A 22,319-nucleotide genomic window follows, 5' to 3' on the forward strand; every position below is an offset into this window, starting at 1 on the left:
AGTTTATGAGGAATTTTCAGGGAAAGGGGACAATGTGTATAAGAACTAGGGAATGAAAAGGTATAGATTGTCGATGTACACCTATTTCAATATTGCTGAAGCATAAAACTGAAATGAGACCATGAAAAATGAAACTAGTCAGAGAGATGGAGTGTCTTGTATCCTAGGCAAAATAACTAGAGTTTTCTCTCACAGATAATCTTGGAAGAATTTCTGGAGACTGGCATTATCAGATGCACATTTTTAGTGAGGTCATTCTGGTTTAGGAATGTGGAGAATGGAATTCAGAGGTCAAAACTTGAGTCAGGGGGTTGAGGACCTCTTAAATAATCCCTGTGCAAAGCCATGAAGACGGGCATTAGATGGTGAGTGTTAAGATGGACATACCGCCTCCTGCCAAGATGGCAGCATAGGTAAACACGGCTCGTGTTCTTGCATAATCACATCACAATTACAACTAAAATATAGAACAACTATCACGCAGAACCACCAAGGATTAAGTTGAATGGAAGTCTGACAACTATGGCATTAATAACCACATCCATCCAGACTGGTAGGAGGAGCAGGGACATGTAGATACAGAACAGGTTGGTCCCATATCCATGTTTGCTGTATATAAATTCAGGAGGGATATCACGGGATCAAGGAGTCCCCAGGCACCCTCTCCCCACCCCAGGCCCCCAAGCCCAGGGTCCCAGTGCCAGGAATATAAGTCCCCTTGACTTCTGGTTTCAAAAACCAGCAGAGATTGAGTCAGTGGATGAAAATGCTAAAGTCCCAAGCAGTTCCCCTTGAAGAACCCACACTAGGACTTACTCAGACTCACTCCCTCTGAGTTCCAGCACTGGGGTAGCAACTCCAAGGGCATCAGTGGCATGCAGGGAGGAACTAAAGTATCTGGCATTGGGGCAAGATCTGGGGAGCAACTTTCTTCCAGACAGAAAGGCAGGCGGAAGCCACTGCTCCTTTCTGAGCCCTCTCTCAGAAAAGCCACAGAGTCAACAGGCAATTGCCATATCTGAGACTCCATCAACATGGCTAACACTATTTGCCCCACCCTGGAGATCCGCAGAGACTCAGTCCCACTAAACCTATGGGCTCAGCCAAACTGTAAACCATGATATAACGTCTCCATATGAATGGCTGGTCTTGGGTCACACTTCACAACTTCCTAAATACTACTTAACAAGTAATAATAGCCAGCTTCAGGTAAGCCCCAAGCCCCCATACCCTGTTGCCAAGTAGCCCCAGGCCTGGCACTAGCAGCAGCCAGCCTAGATTCATAGCTTAGTTTTGCCTGGGAATCTCTAAGCCCAGCACAAGTGGCAGCTACCTCAGATTGCTTTACAGCTCAGTCAGGGGTCCCTGGGCAGAACACAGGTAGAAGCTGACTTTGGTTTACACTGCTCAGAAACCCCCAGAGCCTGCACATCCAATGGCCAACTAGAGACCACACTGGAGTAACACTACCCTGCCCCTACACAGGTGACCCTCCACAAGGGGCACAGTTGGGTAGTCAGTAGTTACAGCCTATCCTTGAAGATGACTGGTCTGGGGAATCCCTTCCCTTGACTTGCCAACAGCAATCAAGGCTCAACTGCAAGACAAGAGTGTATTCAATTACCCAGCTTGAGTGATAGGGGAGGCTATGCCACTGAACCTACAGGATGCCTACTGTATTAGGCCACACTAACAAGACAGGGAGGCACAGCCGATCTACGTAACACACAAAAACAAACACAGGGAGTGTGCCAAAACAAGGAGACAAAGAAACATGGCCCAAACGAAAGAGCAGATCAAATTCCAGAAAAAGAGCTAAATGAAATGGAGACAAGCAATCTATCAGATACAGAGTTGAAAACACTGGTTATAAGGATGCTCAAGGAATGTAGTGAGGACATCAACAGTATAAAAAAGGTCCAGTCAGAAACAAAGGATTCACTAACTGAAATAAAGAACAATTTACAGGGAAACAGAGTACAGTGGATGAAGCTAAGAATCAAAGCAATGATTTGGAACATCAGGTACCAAAAAACAACCAATCAGAAGAAAAAAAAAAACCCAAACCAAAACAAACCAAAACAAAACAAAACAAAATAGCATTAAGCAGCCTCTGGGACCATTTCAAGCATTCCAACATTAGCATCATAGGGGTGCCAGAAGGAGAAGAGAAAGAGCAAGAAATTGGAAATCTAGTTGAAAATATAATGAAAGAAAACTTCCCTAATCTGGTGAAGGAAAATAGACATGCAAGTCTATGAAAGACAAACAGTCCCAAACAAGATGGATCCAAAGAGGCCCACTCCAAGACACATCATAATTAAAATGCCAAAGGTGACAGACAAAGAGAGAATCTTGAGAGCAGCAAGACAGATGCAGTTAGTTACCTACAGGGGAGTTCCCATAAGATCATCAGCTGATTTCTCAAAAGACACTTTGCAGGCTGGAAGAAATTGCTAAGAAATATTCCAAGGTATGAAAAGCAGGGATATACAGCCAAGACTCCTCTACCCTGCAAAGCTATCATTTAGAATCAAAGGGCAGCTAAAAAGTGCTTACCAGACATGAAAAAACTAAAGGAGTTCATCATCACCAAACCATTACTATTATGAAATGTTAAAGGGACTTTTAAAGAAAAAGATCAAAACTATGAATAATATAATGGCAATAAATCATATGTACCAACAATTGAATCTAAAAAACTGAACAAGAACAGAGACAGAATCATGGATACAGTGTTTCAAAGGTTGCTGCATTGGTGGGGGATGTAGGGGAATGGTTAAAGAGGTGAGGGGATTAAGAAGTACAAATAGGTAGTTGCAGAATAGCCATGGGGATGTAAAGCACAGTATAGGAAATGGAGTAGCCAAAGAATTCATACACATGACCCATGGACTTGAACAAGGGGGGGGGGGTGCTGGGTGGAGGGGGGCAAAAGGTAAAATATTGGAGACCTGTAATAGCATAATCAATAAAACATATTTGAAAAAGAAAAAAGAAAACGATGGATAAGCTATACACTGGGGATATTTTAAAGGTAGACTGGACATGGTTTTGCTGTAAGGAGTATAGGATTCTCTACCACTATCTTAACTACAATCTGAGAAGATACTGGCAGCTTAAACCAAGATAGAAACCCAGAACGGTTTTGAGTGGAAAGGTTCAGTATGAGACGCTGTAGATTTGCAGTACTTCCACCTTCTCACATTATTTGGAGAAACAAAATGCGATGCTTAGTAAGGCAAGGTGATGCCAGTGGAATGGAAAACGTGGCCCCCAAGGAAATATGCATAATGTCGCACTGTACAAACGAAGCAACAGGTTATAGTGCACGACCACAACAGCAGCGAATTGAAGAGTGGAGGCGTGATTTATCTGGTATTTTTCCAGCCCCCGGGACTCGGAACTAAAGATGGCGCCTGTGGCAGAAACTAGGCAGTGGGAGGGGCATGGGCGTAGAAAAAGACATTTTTCTTTTTTGCTCTGCTTTAAAGACGTAGTGAGATAATTTAGCACCAAATGACTCGTGGACAATTTTTTCCTTAAGATTGGGTCTGTAGTACAACTCCTCGCTTAAAAAGACGTTTCCCTTCTTGTGGGCGCTAACGAGTCTGTTTCTTCATTCATGTTTATCTTTGGCTGGTTACTCGACAGCCTCCCCGCTCGCTGTGGAACGTCCGATTTTTCCCAGCGCCGGCTACAGTTCTGAGGTGTAGACGTGTTTTTTCCTCCTTAAGCTCTAGGACCACCTGAGTATTACCGGGTTCCCTTCCGACTCCCGAAAGAGCGGATTCTTCACCCTTTCACGGTCGCGCGCGCGCTCGAGGAGTGCGGCGCGCGCGCGGCCCCAGAGCGCGCGCCCGGCTGCATCTTGAGGACCCGCGGGCCCTCGGGCGCGCGCGCCGCTTCCGCCGCCACTGCACAGCCTCGCCTTCGGGCTCGGGCGTAGGTGGGCGGGGGGTGGGGCCGTAAGGGGAGTTGGAGCAGGGCTGCAGTCCAGGAGGGGTCGCATCGGTTGTCAAGGGAACGGCGGCCTAAGTAGGTGTGACGTCAGTGGGCGGATTGCTGGCCGCAATGCGGCAAGGGGCCGATTCCCGGAGTCGGGATTTGTGGGGGCTGCGTTGGGTGTGTGTCCGCTAAACTGCCTGCCCGCTCCTCCTGCGGTGGCAAGCCGCTTCGCACAGCCCGACGTCGGCTTCAGTGGGACGGGCTGGAGGCCGCCCGGCGCTCCCCTCCCTGTGAGTACGCAGGAGGCGCGTTGGTGCCTAGCCCGGCCCACGCACTCGGATCGGTCCGCCCCGCCCGGGGGCGGTGGCGTGGGGCGGGGGATGCCGGGGTCGGTGGGCTCGAGGCGGCGGTGAGCATCCTCAGGCTGACTGGGCCAGCGACGCCAGCCCTCGGGTGTGGTGTTGGGGAAATATACGTACTTTTCCGCTCCCTTCCCTGGGCTCCTCGGGTCCGGAGGTTGAGCGCAGTGTGGCAAAGGAGGGAATGCAATCTTTGCCTTTCCTACTCCTGATTCTGGGTTAATCGTTTAAATCACATGCGTAGTAAGTACGTTAATTTCCTTTTAGGATGTCAACCTGGTGCTGATGGTGAACCTGTGAAAGCCTTCTTATTTACGTCTGAGAAAAGGTGATCAATCGATGCGTTTCATTTAGAAGAAAAAAAGTCGAATTACATTAGTAGGGTCTTTTTGATAAGTTTAGCTATAGGGAAAAAGTAGTCTAAGAATTCCTACTGTGAAGCATCTACTGATTGGAGTGTATGACTTTTTCTTTTCAAGGAATGGACGCTAACAGTTTTTTCACCTGTTGCATTAATGATTGCTGATACTGCTTGGGCTTTAGGGAAGAAGATTGCGTATTAGGACTATGGGAATTTTTTAAGGAAAATTTTAAAATATATTTGAAATAAATTCGAATACCAAGAATATTTTTAAACCATATTTACAATCTTGTTTATGTAGGTTATTGTTGATTTATAAATTTAATTTTGTATAAAGGTTTTTTTGTTTCTCTCCTCCCCCCCCCCGCTATGAAATTCTGTTAAAGAGTGAGTGATCCAAATATTACAGCCTTTTTTCCTCTGAGCTTTAGTCATATATTGGCTAATAGTCAGGTGGTTAGAGAAAAGTGAAATGAGATTAGACATTACGCAGTGTACAAACGAAGTGTACAATTACGCAGTGTACAATTCTCCTATATAGTCTTTCTTAACAGCACCTGTCAAAGGGGTTGTGAAGGAGAAGATTTAAAATAATGTCATATGTGAGGCTCAGGAATGCCCTTCTAAGTCTGACTTTAACTTTTGCCATTGATGTTACTAATCAAATATTCTGTAATTTATTTGCTGTAGTGTACATTAACATTCAGAGATGATTATGTAATGTATTTTCTGTGTTAACTAATGTTTATCAGTTGTGCATTAAAAATAGTAAATAGTGAATGATGTAAACACATAATGTACTTTACCTATCACATAATTATTTTAACACCATGATAATGGACATAAAGTAATTTTATTGAACACCTAAAATGTGCCAGCTACTGTGCTGATCACTTTGTTTTTCATTAATTCCATTTCTCTTTACAAAAAAGTAGGTGCCATTTTAATTTTTCAGGCAAAAACAAAAAACAAGCTTTAGTGGTATTAAGTAGCTTGCCTTGCCCAAGGCACATTTTGTAAGTGACAGAACAAGAATTTAAATCTGAGTCTTTTTGACCCTAGAACCATTCATACTGACACCTCCCTCCTCTTTTTAAAACGGGAATACAAAGATGAAGGGAAGATGTAGGCCTAGTTCTCCAAAAAGCTAGCATTTCAGTTGGGGGAGGGTAGGGTCACAGAACACATTCCTCCTGTGAAAATTCAGGGCTAAACTAGAAGGAGGTATGAGGATCAAGGCACTATGTGAGCACAGAGGAGACGTATTTAACTGCCCTTCAAGGTTAGAGTGCTCTCTGTAGAAGATACCAATTGCAGTTGGTGTCAAAGTGTACTTGGACATTTGTTAGAAGAACAGGGGAGGAAAGGCATTTCTGAGAAGAGAGATGTATTTGTAATGGTACAAAGGCAAACCTTTGGCGTGGTTGAGGGCTGCAAGTAGTTTCACGTGGCTAGAGCACAGAATGTGGGCAGAGGTGTGGCTGGAGAAGGGGAGGTGAAGAATGGCAAAGGGTCGTTTCATATGTAGTTTTAGGTCCCCAATAATAAAGACTTTATATGTTTCCATTTGGTGGTTGGGAACCAGTGAAGAGTTTCAAACAAATAAATGGTACCATCATATTTGTATTTTAGAAAATGACTCTGGTTGGGGTGTGAGGTTAGGGTGGTGAAGGAGTGGAAACAATCTAAAAAATCCCCTGCAAAATCCTTCCATTGTCTTTTTGTCTCAGAGCTGCTGCCTCAGGTCACTGTCTTTGGGGGCAAGGGAAGACAGTTGGAAGCAGAACTGCAGAAATAATTCATCTGCTGTTTCTTCTCTGGTCTCAACTTTCATTTGTTTCTCCACCTGTGGCTTTCAGGTTTCTGTCCCTCCATAAACAGCTTTGCGTATGTGACTTCCTGATGGCAGACCCAGTGAACTCGCTTCAAAACTTGCAGCTACTCTAGGTACTGCACAGTGTACGTCACTTCTTTCCTAAAACCCTTTTCCCTTTGGTTACTTCTCCCAGTTTACCACCTACCTCTCTGATATATTTTTACCTTATCTTGTGGGCTCCCAGAGTTCGGTATTTAGCACTTGTTTTCGTGCAACCATTACAGATATAAATGATGCCCAAAACTTCAGCCTAGCTCTCCTTGCTGGATTATGATAAAAGCACTCCTCGGAGATACTGTGGGTTCTGTCTAGACCACCACAATAAAGGGAGCATTGGATAAAGTAAGTTGGATCTTTTTTGCTGGTGGAGGGTCATGGCTTTAATTTGTGAAAAATACAACATCTGTGAAGCGCAATAAAGTGAAGTGCAGAAAAACAAGGTATGCCTGTATTCTGTTGCCTGCCAAACATAATCCGATTATAGTACACATATACACACATATATACAGTAATAATAGCCACCATTTTTGAAAGGCTTGCCATGCTCCAGGCATTATTCTAAGTTTTACTTTTATATTCTTTTTTAATCTTGACAGAAACCTTCTGGGTGGTTTACTGTTACTTGAAAGATTAGGAAATAGAGGTCCACAGAGATGAATCTACTGACAGGTGGAACTAACACTTGAGTCCAGAGATCTGACAGTGGGGCCAGTGCCTGTAGCCACTTAGTGCCCTCAGATACCAGCTCAGCATGCCCACTGCACTCACTGAGTGCCCGTAGAAGAAGTTTTGATTACAACCCTGGCTGGTTGGTGGTTCAGTTGGTTAGAGTGAGCCCGTGCACCAAAAGGTTGCGGGTTCGATTCCTGGCCGGAGCACATACCTACAATAGTTTGCAGGTTGATCCCCAGGGTTTGGACAAGAGGTAACCAGTTGATGTTTCTCCTGTGCATCGATGTCTCTCCCCCTCTTTCTCCTTCCTTTTCTGTCTCTCTGGAATTAATAAGCATGTCCCTGGGTAAGGATTAAAAAAAATTAAAAATCTAATTATAAAATTTACTTAGAAATTTAAATAATGGGCCTAGAAAGCCAAATCAATTATAAAAAAGTACAAACTCAAAGGAATTTTGTTGTTTTAATTCAAAATTCATAAAGCTGTAGAGCAGCAGAGAGTCTAGAAATAGAGCCAAATGTACATGGTCAATTGATTCTTGACAGAATTGCCCAGGTAGTAAGGAAAAGGATAATCATTTTTGACAAATTGTGCTGGAACAACCAGGTATCCATATAACAATGTTATCAAGTCTAGCCATAAATCATGCTCAGAAATTAAATAGAAGTGGATCAATGACCTAACCATGAGCACTAAAACTATGTAACTTACATAAGAAACAGGATAAAACCTTCCTAACCTTGAGTTATGAATAGACTTCTCATGATATAAAAGCAGGAACCATAAAAGAAAAAAGGGATAAATTGGACTTTGTAAAAATTCAGAACACTGCTAAGAAAATAAAATGATAACCTAAATGTTTTGAAGTGTATCTGGAATATTTTAAGAACTCTTACAACTCAGTGATGTGAAAATAAGCCAATGAAAATGGGCAAAAGATTTAACACCCAAAAAAGATGCAGACAGCAAATAACACATGTAAAGATCAATTAGTAATTAGAGAAGTGAAATTTAAAACAGGAATCAGATATCATTACACACTTATTAGAACAGCTTAATGAAAATTGACAATGCTAAGTGCCAATAAAGATGTTAGAACTAGAACTGATGTTAAAAACATTGGGAATGCAAAATGGTATAGCTGCTTAGAGAAGCAGTTTGGCATTTATTTAAGAAGTTAACCATCCACTTACACATGGCACAGCATTCAAGTTTCTGGGTATATACTCAAGACAAATGAAAACATAATAGTGCAAAACTGAAAATAGCCCAAATGCCCAAATGCAAAAATTGAATGTAGTATATAGTCACGCAATGGAATATTATTCAGCAATAAGAAGGAATACACTTCATGCAGCAACGCGGATGAATCTCAAAGCTCTATGCTGAGTAAAGGAAATCAGACACAAAGGGCATATACAGGATGATGCTATTTATATAAAATTCTAGACAAGACAAAACTATAATGATAGCAGTTTGAGTGGGACCAGGGCATGTGGGAGTAGGAGTTGATTTTATAAACGATCATGTGGAGTGATGGAAATGCTTAATACCACGATAAGCTGGTAGTCACATATCTATACATATTTGCCAAAACTCATTTAATTGTATACTTAAAATTGGTGAAGTTTATTGTTATATAAGTTATATGCCAGTATAGCTGATTTTAAAAACATGCAAATTAAGTCAAAATACTAAATGTATGGATGGTAAAGATAAAAGGATGGGCAAAGATATAATAGATCATAAGCAAATATATTTGTGACACTTCAAGATTCAGTCAAAATCCAATCTGTGAAACTATTAAATTTCAGACATTTTTTACAATAGTACAATGAAACCTAGAAGTTAATAACAAAAGTTTAATATTTATAAGCTACTTGGAAATTTAAAAACTAGCCCATAAAGCTGTTATCAAGAAAAAGAAAATCAAAAGCACAAACAGCATCTTGTAAAAAGTAAATATCTGTGCTACAGAATATAAGAGATGCTACAAATGGTATTTAGGATTTGTGTTTATTGCAGTGGCTTAAAAAATTGAATAAAACAAAAGCTATAGATCATGAATATAAAGTCACTATAAAATTAATATGATGTTATTAGTATGAAGGTTGACATCAGTGGAAGAGAGTAATTTAAAAATTGAGCCTCATCTGATAGCTTTCCAAGGGTTTCATTTTTTATTTTAATTATATTTTATTGATTACATTATAAGTGTTGTCCCAATATTTCCCCCATCGCCCTCCTCCACTCAGCACCCCTCCTTAAGGCACAGGTGGCAAACACAAGGCCTGAAGGCCAAATCCGGCCCTTCGTGTTGTTTTATCCGGCCTGGCACGTTGTTTCTACCCAGCGGCAGTGCCGAGCTCTTTGCCCCTAGCTAAGGAGTAGTTATATTTATACAGTCCTAAAGTTACATTTGGCTCTTTGAAGGCAACTGTGAGGCTGATGTGGCTCTTGGTGAAAATGAGTTTGACACCCCTGCCTTAAGGCAATCACTCTCCCTACCATTGTTCACATTCATGGGTCATATGTGTAAGTTCTTTGCTACTCCATTTCCTACAATGTACTTTGTATTCCCATGGCTATTCTGCAACTACCTATTTGTACTTCTTAATCCTTAATCCCCTCACCTCTTTAACCATTCCCCTACATCCCCCACCAATGCAGCAACCTTTGAAACACTCTATCCATGATTCTGTCTCTGTTCTTGTTTACTTAGTTTTTTAGATTCAATTGTTGGTACATATGATTTATTGCCATTATATTATTCATAGTTTTGATCTTTTTTTCAAAGTCCTTTCAATATTTTATAATAGTAATGGTTTGGTGATGATGAACTCCTTTAGTTTTTTCATGTCTGGTAAGCACTTTTTAGCTGCCCTTTGATTCTAAATGATAGCTTTGCGGGGTAGAGGAGTCTTGGCTGTATATGCCTGCTTTTCATACCTTGGAATATTTCCTAGCAGTTTCTTCCAACCTCCAAAGTGTCTTGAGAAATCAGCTGATGATCTTATGGGAACTCCCCTGTAGGTAACTAACTGCATCTGTCTTGCTGCTCTCACGATTCTCTCTTTGTCTGTAACCTTTGGCATTTTAATTATGATATGTCTTGGAGTGGGCCTCTTTGGATCCATCTTATTTGGGACTGTTTGTCTTTCATAGACTTGCATGTCTATTTTCCTTCACCAGATTAGGGAAGTTTTCTTTCATTATATTTTCAACTAGATTTCCAATTTCTTGCTCTTTCTCTTCTCCTTCTGGCACCCCTGTGATGCAAATGTTGGAATGCTTGAAGTGGTCCCAGAGGCTGCTTATGCTATCCTCATTTAAAAAAATTTTTTTTCTTCTTGTTCTGATTGGTTGTTTTTGGTTCCTTATGTTCCAAATCATTGATTCAGTGCTTAGCTTCATTCACTATACTGTTGTTTCCTTGTAAACTGTTTTTGATTTCAGTTAGGGAATCCTTTGTTTCTGACTGGACCTTTTTTATACTGTTGAGGTCTTCACTGTGTTCTTTGAGCATCCTTATAACCAGTGTTTTCAACTCTGAATCTGATAGAATGCTTATCTCCATTTTGTTTAGTTGTTTTTCTATAGTTTTGATCTTTTCTTTCATTTGGGCCATATTTCTTTGTCTCCTTGTTTTAGCAGCCTCATTGTGTCTGTTTCTGCGTATTAGATAGATCTGCTGTGACTCTGTGTCTTGGTAGCATGGCCTAATGTAGTAGGTGTCCTGTAGGTTCAGTGGCATAGCCTCCCCTATCACCCAAGCTGGGTACTCGAGGTGTGCCCTTTGTGTGGTCTGAGCTTTGATTGCTGTTGGCAAGTCAATGGGAGGGATTTCCCCAGGCCAGTCATCTGCAGGGACAGGCTGTGACTGCCGACTACCCAACTGTGCCCTTTGTGGAGGGTCAGCTGTGTAGGGGCAGGGTAGTGTTGCTCCAGTGTGGTCTCTAGTCATCCACTGGGTCTGTAGGCTCTGCAGTTTCCTGGGTGATACAGGCTAAGATCAGCCCCTACCTGGTTTCTTCCTGGGGTCACATTGCCTGAGCTATAAAGCAATCTGAGGTGTCTGCTACTTGTGCTGGGCTTAGAGATTCCCAGGCAAATCAAAATTGAGACGAATCTGAACTGTGAATGAATCTAGGCTGGCTGCTGCCAGTACCAGGTCTGGGACTGCTTAGCAAGAGATATGGGGCTGAGGACTTACTGAGGCTGGCTGTTGCTTGTTTGGTAGGATTTAGGAAGTTGTGAAGCGTTACCCAAGGCCAACTATTCATATGGAAAAGTCACACAGTGTGGTTGAATCTGTGAGTTGGGTAGGGCAGAGCCTCAGGTTCTCCAAGGCAGGACAAACAGTGTTAGCCAGAGTGATTACGTGGAGTCTCAGATATGGCACCTGCTGTGGCTTGTCTGAGGGGAGGGCTCAGAAGGGGAGCAGTGACCTCTGCCCACCTTTCTGTCTGGGAGAAAGCTGTCACCTTTTTTTTTTTTAAATATTTTATTTATTTATTTATCTTTAGAGGAGAAGGAGAGAGGGAGAGAAACATCAATGTATGGTTGCCTTTCGTACGTTCCCTGCTGGGAGTTGGCCTGCAGGGAACCGGCCTGCAACCCATGCATGTGCCCTGACTGGGAATCGAACCGCGATCGTCTGGTTCGCAGGCCCCCGCTCAATCCACTGAGCTACACCAGCCAGGGCTTTTTAAAGATTCTATTTATTTATTTCCTTTTAGAGAGGGAGAGAAACATCAATGTGTGGTTGCCTCTCATGTGCACCCACTAGGGACCTGGCCCACAACCCAGGTGTGCATCCTGACTGGGAATCGAACTGGTGGCCTTTTGGTTCGCAGTCTGATGCTCAATCCACTGAGCCACACCAGCTAGGGCTCAGAAAGCTGTCACCTTTGATAAAAGCTGATCTCGCCTTGATGCCAGACACTGCAGTTCCTCCCTGCATGCCACTGGTGCCTGTCAAGTTGCTACCCCAGTGCTGGAGCTCAGACTTACTGAGTCTGAATAAGTCCTGGTGTGGGTTCTTTAAGGAGAACTGCTTGGGGCTTTAGCATTTTTGTCCAACTCAACCCCTGCTGGTTTTTGTAAATGGAATTCAAGTGGACTTACCTTACTGACACTGGGACCTTGGACTTGGGGGCCTGGTGTGGAGCTGGGACTCGTCCCTCTCAAGACACCTGTCTGGAATTTGTAACCACCACACGTGGATGTGGGACCAGCTTGTTTCATATCTACATGTTCCTGCCCTTCTTACCAGTTTGGATGGATGTGTTTATTTATTTATTTTTAGAGAGAGGGGAAGGGAGAGACCAAGAGAGGGAGAGAAACATCAATGTGCGGTTGACTCTCATGTGGCCCCTACTGGGGACCTGGGCTACAACCCTAGCATGTGTCCTGACTGGGAATCGACTAGTGATCCTTTGGTTCACAGCCCACGCTCAGTCTGCTGAGATGTACCACCCAGGGCTGGTGGGTGTGTTATTACTGGTAATTCCATAGTTTTCAGACTTCCATTCAACTTGATTTCTGACAGTTCTGAGTGATGGTGGTTCTATATTTTAGTTGTAATTTTGATGTGGTTGTGTGAGGAGGTGAGCTGTATTTACCCATGCAACCATCAAGGGTTTAATTTTTTTTAATCTTCTAGAATTTTGTTCTTTTTTCTATTTTTGATCCTTGGCTGTCATTTTCCAACTATTTCCTTTATTAATTTCCTCACATTTTATATAATATTGCCACTAAATTTCTGATACTCACTGAAAATAAAAAAAATTAACATTTGCCCCATTTTAACATAATGGAAATTCAAGGTTGGCAGGTATGACTATATTCACGGAAAAGACAAAAATAAGGTTCTGAAAAGATTAGCAGTGATTTCCCTCGTGTGAGACAGGGCTGAGCTTTGGGTCTTCTTTTTTTCCTCTGTATTTCTGTTGTTTTGTATTTTCACCTTTTTGTTTCTACTGTCTTAACTGAAGCATATATTGCTTCTACAAACAGAACATGTAAAGTAAACTTTTTTAAAAGAAAATTTATTTTCATTATATTTGATTAGGGAAGTTTTTATTTTGTTTTATTTTTTTTTTGAGGACTAGGCTTCGTAATTCATCCTTGAAGAACAGATAGAATTTGGAAATATATTTTAGGTAATCAAAAGAGATGGTAAAATAGATATGGCAGTATGGTGGAATAGGTTTATTGTTGTGAGTGTACAAAACAGTTTATTCTTGTATTATTATTGATTAATGATTGTATTATTTTTCATATGTACCACTGTAAACCTAATGTTTCATATCTACCTACTTTGTATATTGGGATCCTAGTTCTTTTAGCATTTTCCCTTCTTTTCTCATATAGTAGATATTTTCTAACTACTTTTAAACATGGGAATATTCAAAAAGTGAACTTCAGATTTTATTGATAAGCTCATGCATTTCTGGGAGAATTCTTCATTTTGATATTGGCTTCCATCTTTAGGACTTTGCTTTTGCCCATTCTGTTTTCCAATGCATATCTTAAACTTTAATTTCTGTCACTCAAAATTTTAATTCTAACATCTGCAGTGCTTGTTTTTTTGCATCCATTATGCTTTCAAATTTCTTTATTGGTGTTAATGACACTTATTTTATTTTTTATGTTAATATTATCTTTATTGAATTTTTCTCATTACCATTTAGTCCCCTTGTACCTCCTGCCCCGTGCAATCACCGCACTGTTGTCCATGTCCATGAGTCCTTTTTCTTTTTTGCTTAATCCCTCCACCCCTTAACCTGCCCCCGCCCCCGCCCCCAGATGTCATCCTGCTCTCTATTTATAGATCTGTCTCTATTTTGGTTGTTAGTTCAGTTTGTTCATTAGGTTCCACGTATAAGTGAGATCATATGGTATTTATCTTTCTCTGACTGGCTTATTCCACTTAGAATAATTTTCTTCAGGCCCATCCATACTGTTGCAAAGGATAAAATTTTCTTCTTTTTTATGGCCGAGTGGTGGTATTTCGTTGTGTAAATGTCCCGTAGCTGTTCTACCCACTCATCTACTGACACACCTTGGGCTGCTTTCATATCTTGGCGATTGTAAACAACAGTGCAATGAACATAGGGGTGCTTATGTTATTTCTAATTACAGAGTTTTGGGTTCCTTCACATGTATTCCCAGAAGTGGGATCTCTGGGTCAAAAGCAGATCCGTTTTAAATTATTTGAGGTATCTCCTTACTGCTTTCCACAGTGGCTGCACCAGTCTGCATTCCCACCAGCAGTGCATGAGCATTCCCCTTTCTCCACATCCTCACCAACATTTGTTGTTTTTTGATTTATTGATGGTAGCCATTATTATAGGTGTGAGATGATATCATCTCATTGTGGTTATAATTTGCATTTTTCTAATGATTAGTGACATGGAGCATCTTTTCACATGTCCCTCAGGCATCTCTATGTCCTCTTTGGAGAAGTATCTATTCAAGTCCTTTGCTCATTTTTTAATGAGATTTTTTTGGTGTTTAATTTTGTAAGTTCTTTATACATTTTGGATATTAACAGATGTATCAGTGAATATGTTCTCCTATTCTGTGGGTTGTCTTTTTATTTTGTTTTCCTTTGCTGTGTAAAAACTTTTTAGTTTGGAAAAAAAAGGAATAAAATGCCTAGGAATAACCCTAACCGAGGATGTCAAAAGATCTGTACTTGGAAGATTATAAGATACTGAAGAGAGAAAATGAAGAAGATACAAACAGTGGAAGCACATACCATGTTCATGGATAGGAATAATTAACATCAGTAAAATGTCCATACTTCCCAAAGCAGTCTGTAGATTCAACACAATTCCTATCAAGATTCCAATGCCATATTTCACAGAACTAGAACAAATATTTCAAAAATTTATATGGAACCACAAAAGGCCCTGCACAGCAACAGTGATCCTGAGAAAGAAGAACAAAGTTGGAGGAATCATGTCACCTAATATTGAACTATGCTATAGATAAGGCCATAGTAATCAAAACAGCATGGTAGTGGCATAAAAACAGACACATATATCAGTGGAACAGAACAGAGAGCCCAGAAATAAACCCACACCTTTACAGCCAATTACCGTTTGACAGAGGAAGCAAGCACATACAATGGGTTAAGATAGTTTACTCAATAAATGGTGTTGGGGAAATTGGAAAAGATAAGTGCAGAAAAATGAAACTTGACCACCTTCTTACACCACACACAAGAATAAATTCAAAATGGACCAAAGACTTAAATGTTAGACCTGAAACTATAAACATTGCTTGTAGCAATATTTTCAGATATATCTCCTCAGGCAAGGGAAACAAACAAAAAAATAAACAAATGGGACTACATCTAATTGATCACACTTATTTTAAATTCTTTGTTTATGCTGCCCATTTTCCTTCATTGTTAGTATTTCTATTTTATGGGATTTTGTGGCTCTTACTTCATTGTGGTTTATCCTTAAGTGTGTGTTAGTTTTTACTTGTCCAGCCATCTTTCTGGGTAAGAATCTCTCTCTCCTGCCTGTTGGTTGTATTCGACATGGTGATCTCCTGCCCTTGGTGAGGATCGTCCCCACCTGGAGTGTCCCGCTGTGTCTCTCGGTGTTCAGCTGCTTTGTCCTGAGTGAGAGTCACCATCTAACGCAGATGGAGGTGGGGGTAGGGCCGTCCCTCCCAGCTCCTCAGTGGCCGTCCTTAGGCCCATCCCTCACTTCCCTTTGTATTTCCTAATTCTGAGTTCATAGTGTCTCCGGAAGCACCATTTTCTCTGGAGGAGTCTTTTCCTACGGGCTGTGGTTTTCTCTGGGAGTTCCTTAGTAGATTTAATCCTGCCCATTTTTTATCTTTTTGGGAATTCCTGAAAATATTTATTTTATTATTCATTTTATTTTAGTAACATCCCTTTTTGATTTTCAGTCTTTTTCTCTATTCAAATATCTCGTATTTTAAATTGTTTTTATTGGGGAAGGAGGTATAGGTGTGTGTTTAGTCTGCCATTTGACTTCACTTGGTAATTTTTAATACTCAGCAGTATTTTCAGTGATATATTTGGACTAATTGCAGGGTGATCCTAGAGCTATAGACTTTGGGTTTTAGAATGTAATTGTGAAGTGAGATAAATGACCTATGTGTGTTTCCTAGTGAGGAACCTGAGGTGCGTTAGCTCAGTGGCCCATTACCATTTTCTCTGAATTAGAGTATGGATCATTCTGTCAGAGAAAAATAGCATTTGAGATTTGAGCAATTAGTTAACTTATTAAAAGCAATTAAGTACTTTTTCACATGTTAATCAACTCACTCTATCAGAGGTTACCCTGAGCAATTACTAACCTAATGCTGGGAGAATGAATGAGGTTATCAGATACTCTCGTCTAGAATCTTGCTATGTTCAAGTACAAAAATGAAATAATTTTTCCAATGTTACACATGGTTGAACACTAATCATTGTGTTACATCTTTACATAACTAAACTCTGCTTAGTGAAACGTTGTTATTGTGTCTTTATTTCCTAGTTTGACACTGTTAGAAGCAATCTTCAGAAAATTAAAGAAACAGAAAGTGAAGAAGCAGTTGCTGCTAATACTAACACCCCACAGAAGAACATGCGAGTCATTAAAGACAAACCAAGCAACCTACAGTCTGCAGTTGAAAATCCAGATGATGATGTGAGTGGAGAGGAAGACAAGCAAGAAAAGGCACATAGGAAGGTTACAAAAGCAGTGTGCCAGGTGCCCGCACAACAGATGGAACAGGACACTCCTGAAAAGCAGGTGGACTCCGTACACCAGAAAGCACGGACCAAGTCACAGCTGGGTGTTGCCCATCAGAAAAATGAGAAAGCAAATGAAGAAAAAGGAAATAATTTAGATGAGGAAGAAGAACTGAAGCAAGTATACCAGCTCCAAGTAGCTGAAGAAATGGCAAAGGAGATCAAGAAGAAAATAAGAAAGAAACTCAAAGAACAGTTGATGTACTTTCCCTCAGATTCTTCCTTGCGTGATGACAAATTGAGCAGTGAAAAAAAGAGAAAGAAAAAAAAGAAAGCTCCAGTCCTGTCTAATGCTGAAACAAGGTACTTTACATTGATAACTATAAAATGCTCTCTTAAAAGCTATTATTTTCTACTTTTAAGTGATACCTGTAGTTTCACAAAGAAAATTCTTGACTTTCATTTGGACACATTGTCAGTGCAATAACAACAGCTAACCTTACTATGTGTTAAATGCTGTGTACGAATTAACTAACCCAATGAGGAATAGGAATGCTGTTGTTTGTAGATGAGGAAACGGAAGAGCTATGTCACAGGACCTGTAAGAAGTTGAGCCAAAAGCTTGGCCGTCTTGCTCTAAAAGCTCTACCCTTAACTACTCATTTACATCTCCTTTCAAATAGTAGAAACCTCATTATTATTCCATTTGTCAGTTATAAATGCCTCTTTGGATATGCAAATAGAGCCCTTTTCCCTTAATATACAAATAGCATTTCTTCATTGTAGAACACACAGAAACAGAGAAGAAAATGAAAGCAATCCAATCATCCAGAGATAACCACTATTAGCAATTTGGTGTTCTACGCTTTTCTGTATATGATGCTTATATATGTATGCTGGCATATGCAATGTGAACTTCTGTGCGTATATTCATATAAATATGTCTCTGGGGAAACCGAAATAAAAAACGACCTTTAACCACCATAATTTGTTTTCTGTAGTCCATATTTAGGTAAACATCTTGAGGTGAGAACATTTTGTATCTATTGCCTGGCACACAGGAGCAATTTTCCCTAATGTCCTCATCTAAAAATAATTCTCCTCGTATCAGAAGCTAGACAACCAGTGCTAACAAAGAGAGGGCACACAGAGTTGCTACATGGGCGTGTTAGTGTATTTGTTAGTTACCTGCTGCTGCATAATGACTTGTACTTGGGTTGTATTTGCAGTGTATTGACCTTGCGTGACACAGCTGAAGGTGAGCAAAAGAAGGAAGGTCTGGCTGGAACAGTTACTTCAGATAATCATCAAGATGATGAAGTAACCTTGGTGGATCAGAATGTAGAAGACAGTGTGCAAGATGACCCAAAATCCAAGCCCCAAAAAAAGAAAAAGAAGCCCAAAGCAGGTTTGTTATCCAAATGAAATGAAAACATGTGTTCTTGGTAGATATAGCTTGATTTTAGGACTTTCATTCCTTAAAATTAAAGAAAATTAGTCCCAAAGGATATAATAAAATATTAAATATATAATATTTGGTACTTGTTCTTGGCTTCATCTAGACTAAAACAGTCATTTATTTGTGGCTCTGACTTCCTGTGATAAGTTAGTGTTACTTGAGTCATCTCTAATTCCTGACTTAATTTAATTCAACTCTAGAAACATTAACTTTGTAGTTATTATAGCAGAGACGATTTCCTGTTTCTGCCATTGAATTTAGAACCCTAAGTAACACGACTACTAGACCCGTAGTCGTTGAAAGCAGTAAACAGTCAACAGGCAGTGAACACGCTAGATGACAAGGCTGCGTAGCTGTCATATGGGGCATCTTCCTAACTCCTCGGCCCAGGTCTGCTCTCGTCCTCCCCACTTTCCCTCTTCTCTTCTGGCTTTCAGTCTTCCTCTTTACTCGTGTCTTTCCTCTTATGTTCCTTTACCTATTACTCTTGCTTTTTTTCTACTTTATTCTATTGTTTTCAGTTTCCACTTAATGGGACTAAAATAGGCAATTTTAGGATTTATGGTACTTATTCATTGGATTATGCAATTGATGATGTCTTGTGGTTTCTGTAATTAAATTTTAGAGAAGTGTACATATCATAAGTATGCTACTTAGTGAATTTTCACAAACTGAACGTGCCTATAAAATCATCATCCAAATCGAAAAACAGAACATTGTTCACACCAAGAAGTCCCCTCAAGTCCCTTTCCAGCTTATTGCCCTTCAGAAGTAAACACTGTCTTGAATCTGACACATAGTTTATTTTTGCCTGCTTTTCCGTTTTCCTATAAATAGTATCACAAATACTATGCTCTTTTTTGTCTGGCTTTTTTCACTCAAACTTATTTTTGTGAGATTTATGCTATTATTGCACACAGTTAAACTTACTCATTCTCAGTTGTTTTTGTGCTGTATAGATATCCATTGTATAAATGTACCACAGTTAATTTACCTGTTGTATTGATGGACATTTGAGTTGTTTCTAGTTTGGGGCGATTACAAATAAAGCGGTAAGGAACTGTCATGTCTTTTGGCAGTGTATGTATACATTTCTATTTAGCGTATCTTAGGCATAGAGTTACTGTGTCATAGGTTGTGTGTATTTTCTAGGTACTTCCCATTTTCAAGAGTTGGTTTACTGATCGACACTAGCGGTATTTGAGGGCCTCCAGTGCTGCACAACATGTATGTTGTTGATATGTTAAAATGTTACCTGTTTTTGTTGTGTATGTTTCATTTTAACTTTAATTTGATTTCCATGATAACTAATGAAGTCAAACATCTTCTTCGTGTTTATTGACTACCTGGATTTCTTTACTGGTAGATTTGTTCTAGTCTTCAGTGTATGAATTTAAGAAGTTGAATTGCCTTTTTATTTGTGGGAGTGTTTTACATTTCTAGACATCAGTCTTTTCTCATAAATAAATAGATATGCACATATATCTTGCAGATATCCTTCCACTCTGGGTTGTTTTATTTTTCTCTTATTGAATCATTTAAAAAATAGAATCTTTAAATTTTATGTAGCTCAGTTTATCCATTTTGTTCTTTTGATAGTAAGTGCTCTCTGTGATTTATGAACTCTCCCAAGTTCTGAAGATGTTTCTGATATTATTTCCTAAAAGTTTTTGTTTTGCTTTTCACATCAGTTTATACAGTCCATCTGGAATTGATTTTGTGTGTAGTGAGAGGTAGTGGTCAAGACCCATTTTCCTCCATGTGACCGAGTGATTGACCTAGTGCCGTTTCCTGAGGAGAGACTCCTTCCCCTCAGTGTTGCAGTGTCACTTTTATAGTAAATGACATGAGTGTGTAAACAGGTCCATTTCTGTCATCTCTGCTCTGTTACATTAGACTGGTTGTACCAATGCCACCATGTCTTAATTACCATAACTTTACAATGGGTCTTACTGTTAGGTAGTGAAAGCACCCTAACATTTGTGTTCTTTAGCATTGCCCGGACTAAATTTTATTCTTTGCATTTCCATATAAATTTTAGAAGCAGCTTCTCAATTCTCTCTCTTTCCCTTTCTCTACCCATGATTTTGATCCAGATTGGGTGAATCTACAGAGATTTACAATATAACAACTCTAAGTACACTTGATATCTTTACAGAGTACTGATTTTTGCCATCCAAGAAATTGGTACATACCTCCATTTACTTACACTTCACCTTATCTTCATAATATTTTAACTTTTGGCAGTGTGTCGCCTTAAGATTTATTTCTAGGTACTTTTTTCTTAATTCTATTGTGAATGGCATTTTTTAAAATTTTGTTTCCTTTTGGGTTGATCAAAAAGGCTGTATTTTTTTCTGGTAAAATAAGAGACACATTTTTCATTGTCACCAATAACTTTATCAATTTGGATATTTGGGTACATTGGCTATCTCCCACATGGTAGAATGTTGATTGTTCTCAGTTAATATCTTGATTTGATCCTAGTCAACTTCAGCTGGTCTGCCTGACCATGGAGCATCAGCAAGAAAATCAGNGGTACTTTTTTCTTAATTCTGTTGTGAATGGCATTTTTTAAAATTTTGTTTCCTTTCAGGTTGATCAAAAAGGCTGTATTTTTTTCTGGTAAAATAAGAGACACATTTTTCATTTTCACCAATAACTTTATCAATTTGGATATTTGGGTACATTGGCTATCTCCCACATGGTAGAATGTTGATTGTTCTCAGTTAATATCTTGATTTGATCCTAGTCAACTTCAGCTGGTCTGCCTGACCATGGAGCATCAGCAAGAAAATCAGCAGGAAACTTCACGAACCACTGTTGACACATTCAATTGATTACAGCACCTTCTCCATACGAATCTATTTTTGCATTTCAGTTGTGTTTTTACCTTTCTTGAAATAATAAAATATAATATGCCGAAAACATTGCTTATTTTCTTCCATCTTCAGTATTAAATGGCTACACAAAAATTCATCAAGTTTGATGTTTTTTTTAAATGCACACTGATACGACAGCTGTCACAATACAATCTAACAAAATTATTTCAAATGAAGTCAAAGACAACTAAGCACTACTGGAGCCATCTTAGGGAAATAACCACACGATCTTTTTGGCCAACCCAATATTTGTAGGTTGCAGATATATATATATATATATATATATATATATATATAAATAAAATATAATTGATTTTAAAATGTTTAACATTTATATTCAGTTTTTGCTAAATTCATTTATTACTAAGAGTTTATAGATTTTTTTATTTCTACAGTCACAATCATGTCACCTGGTAATGATTTTTTTAAAACTAATGAATAGATGCAGAATTTTATCAGGTACTTTTTTTGCATCAACACGATTATATAAATTTTTGCCCTTTTTTCTGTTAATGTGATTGTTACTGAATATTAGGTCATCTTTCTGTACTTGATAGGCGTGGGTGACCCACTGGGTTGTGATGTGTCACTTTTTAAAAATCTGTTGGCTTTGTTCTGCTGACACTTTGTCTAGGTTTTTTATTTCTGTGGTCATGTGAGAGAATGTTTTGTACATTTCCTTACTCGAAATACCAGAGTTTTTGATATCAAAGTTTTGGTCTCAAACGTAGATGGAAAATGTTCCATCTCTTTCATTTAGCTGAAAGTATTATGTCAGTTGGTGTTATTTCTTCCTTAGTTGTTTGGAAGAATTTACTAAGGGAGCTTTTTAGGCTTAGGTTTTCTTTTCTTTTCTTGAATTTTAAATCATTTAATTTTTAAATAAATACTAGACTCTTCAGTTTTTTTCATCAACTTCATTAGACAGTATATTTTGAGGATTTTGTCCGTGCAATTCAGATTTGTCATTTTTGTATGTCAGTAGACCTGAAAGGGTATCCCTTGATATTGCTTTGTTTTCTCTTGATTTCCTC

General features: G+C 39.4%; 1 protein-coding gene across 1 annotated transcript in view; it reads left to right on the forward strand.

Moving 5' to 3' along the window:
- Positions 1 to 3,293: 3,293 nt before the first annotated feature.
- Positions 3,294 to 22,319, forward strand: part of AHI1 (Abelson helper integration site 1) — a 194,686-nt gene continuing 175,660 nt past the window's right edge. The window contains exons 1-5 of the mRNA XM_037045869.1: positions 3,294 to 3,378; positions 3,738 to 3,828; positions 3,926 to 4,238; positions 16,748 to 17,307; positions 18,174 to 18,352. Of these exons, the coding sequence (XP_036901764.1) occupies positions 3,294 to 3,378; positions 3,738 to 3,828; positions 3,926 to 4,238; positions 16,748 to 17,307; positions 18,174 to 18,352 (1,228 nt within the window). The remainder of the gene's footprint in view (positions 3,379 to 3,737; positions 3,829 to 3,925; positions 4,239 to 16,747; positions 17,308 to 18,173; positions 18,353 to 22,319) is intronic.

Source organism: Sturnira hondurensis, unplaced genomic scaffold (genome assembly GCF_014824575.4).
Source record: "Sturnira hondurensis isolate 20B ecotype Veracruz unplaced genomic scaffold, ASM1482457v3 Scaffold0004474, whole genome shotgun sequence".
Classification (NCBI taxonomy): domain Eukaryota; kingdom Metazoa; phylum Chordata; class Mammalia; order Chiroptera; family Phyllostomidae; genus Sturnira; species Sturnira hondurensis.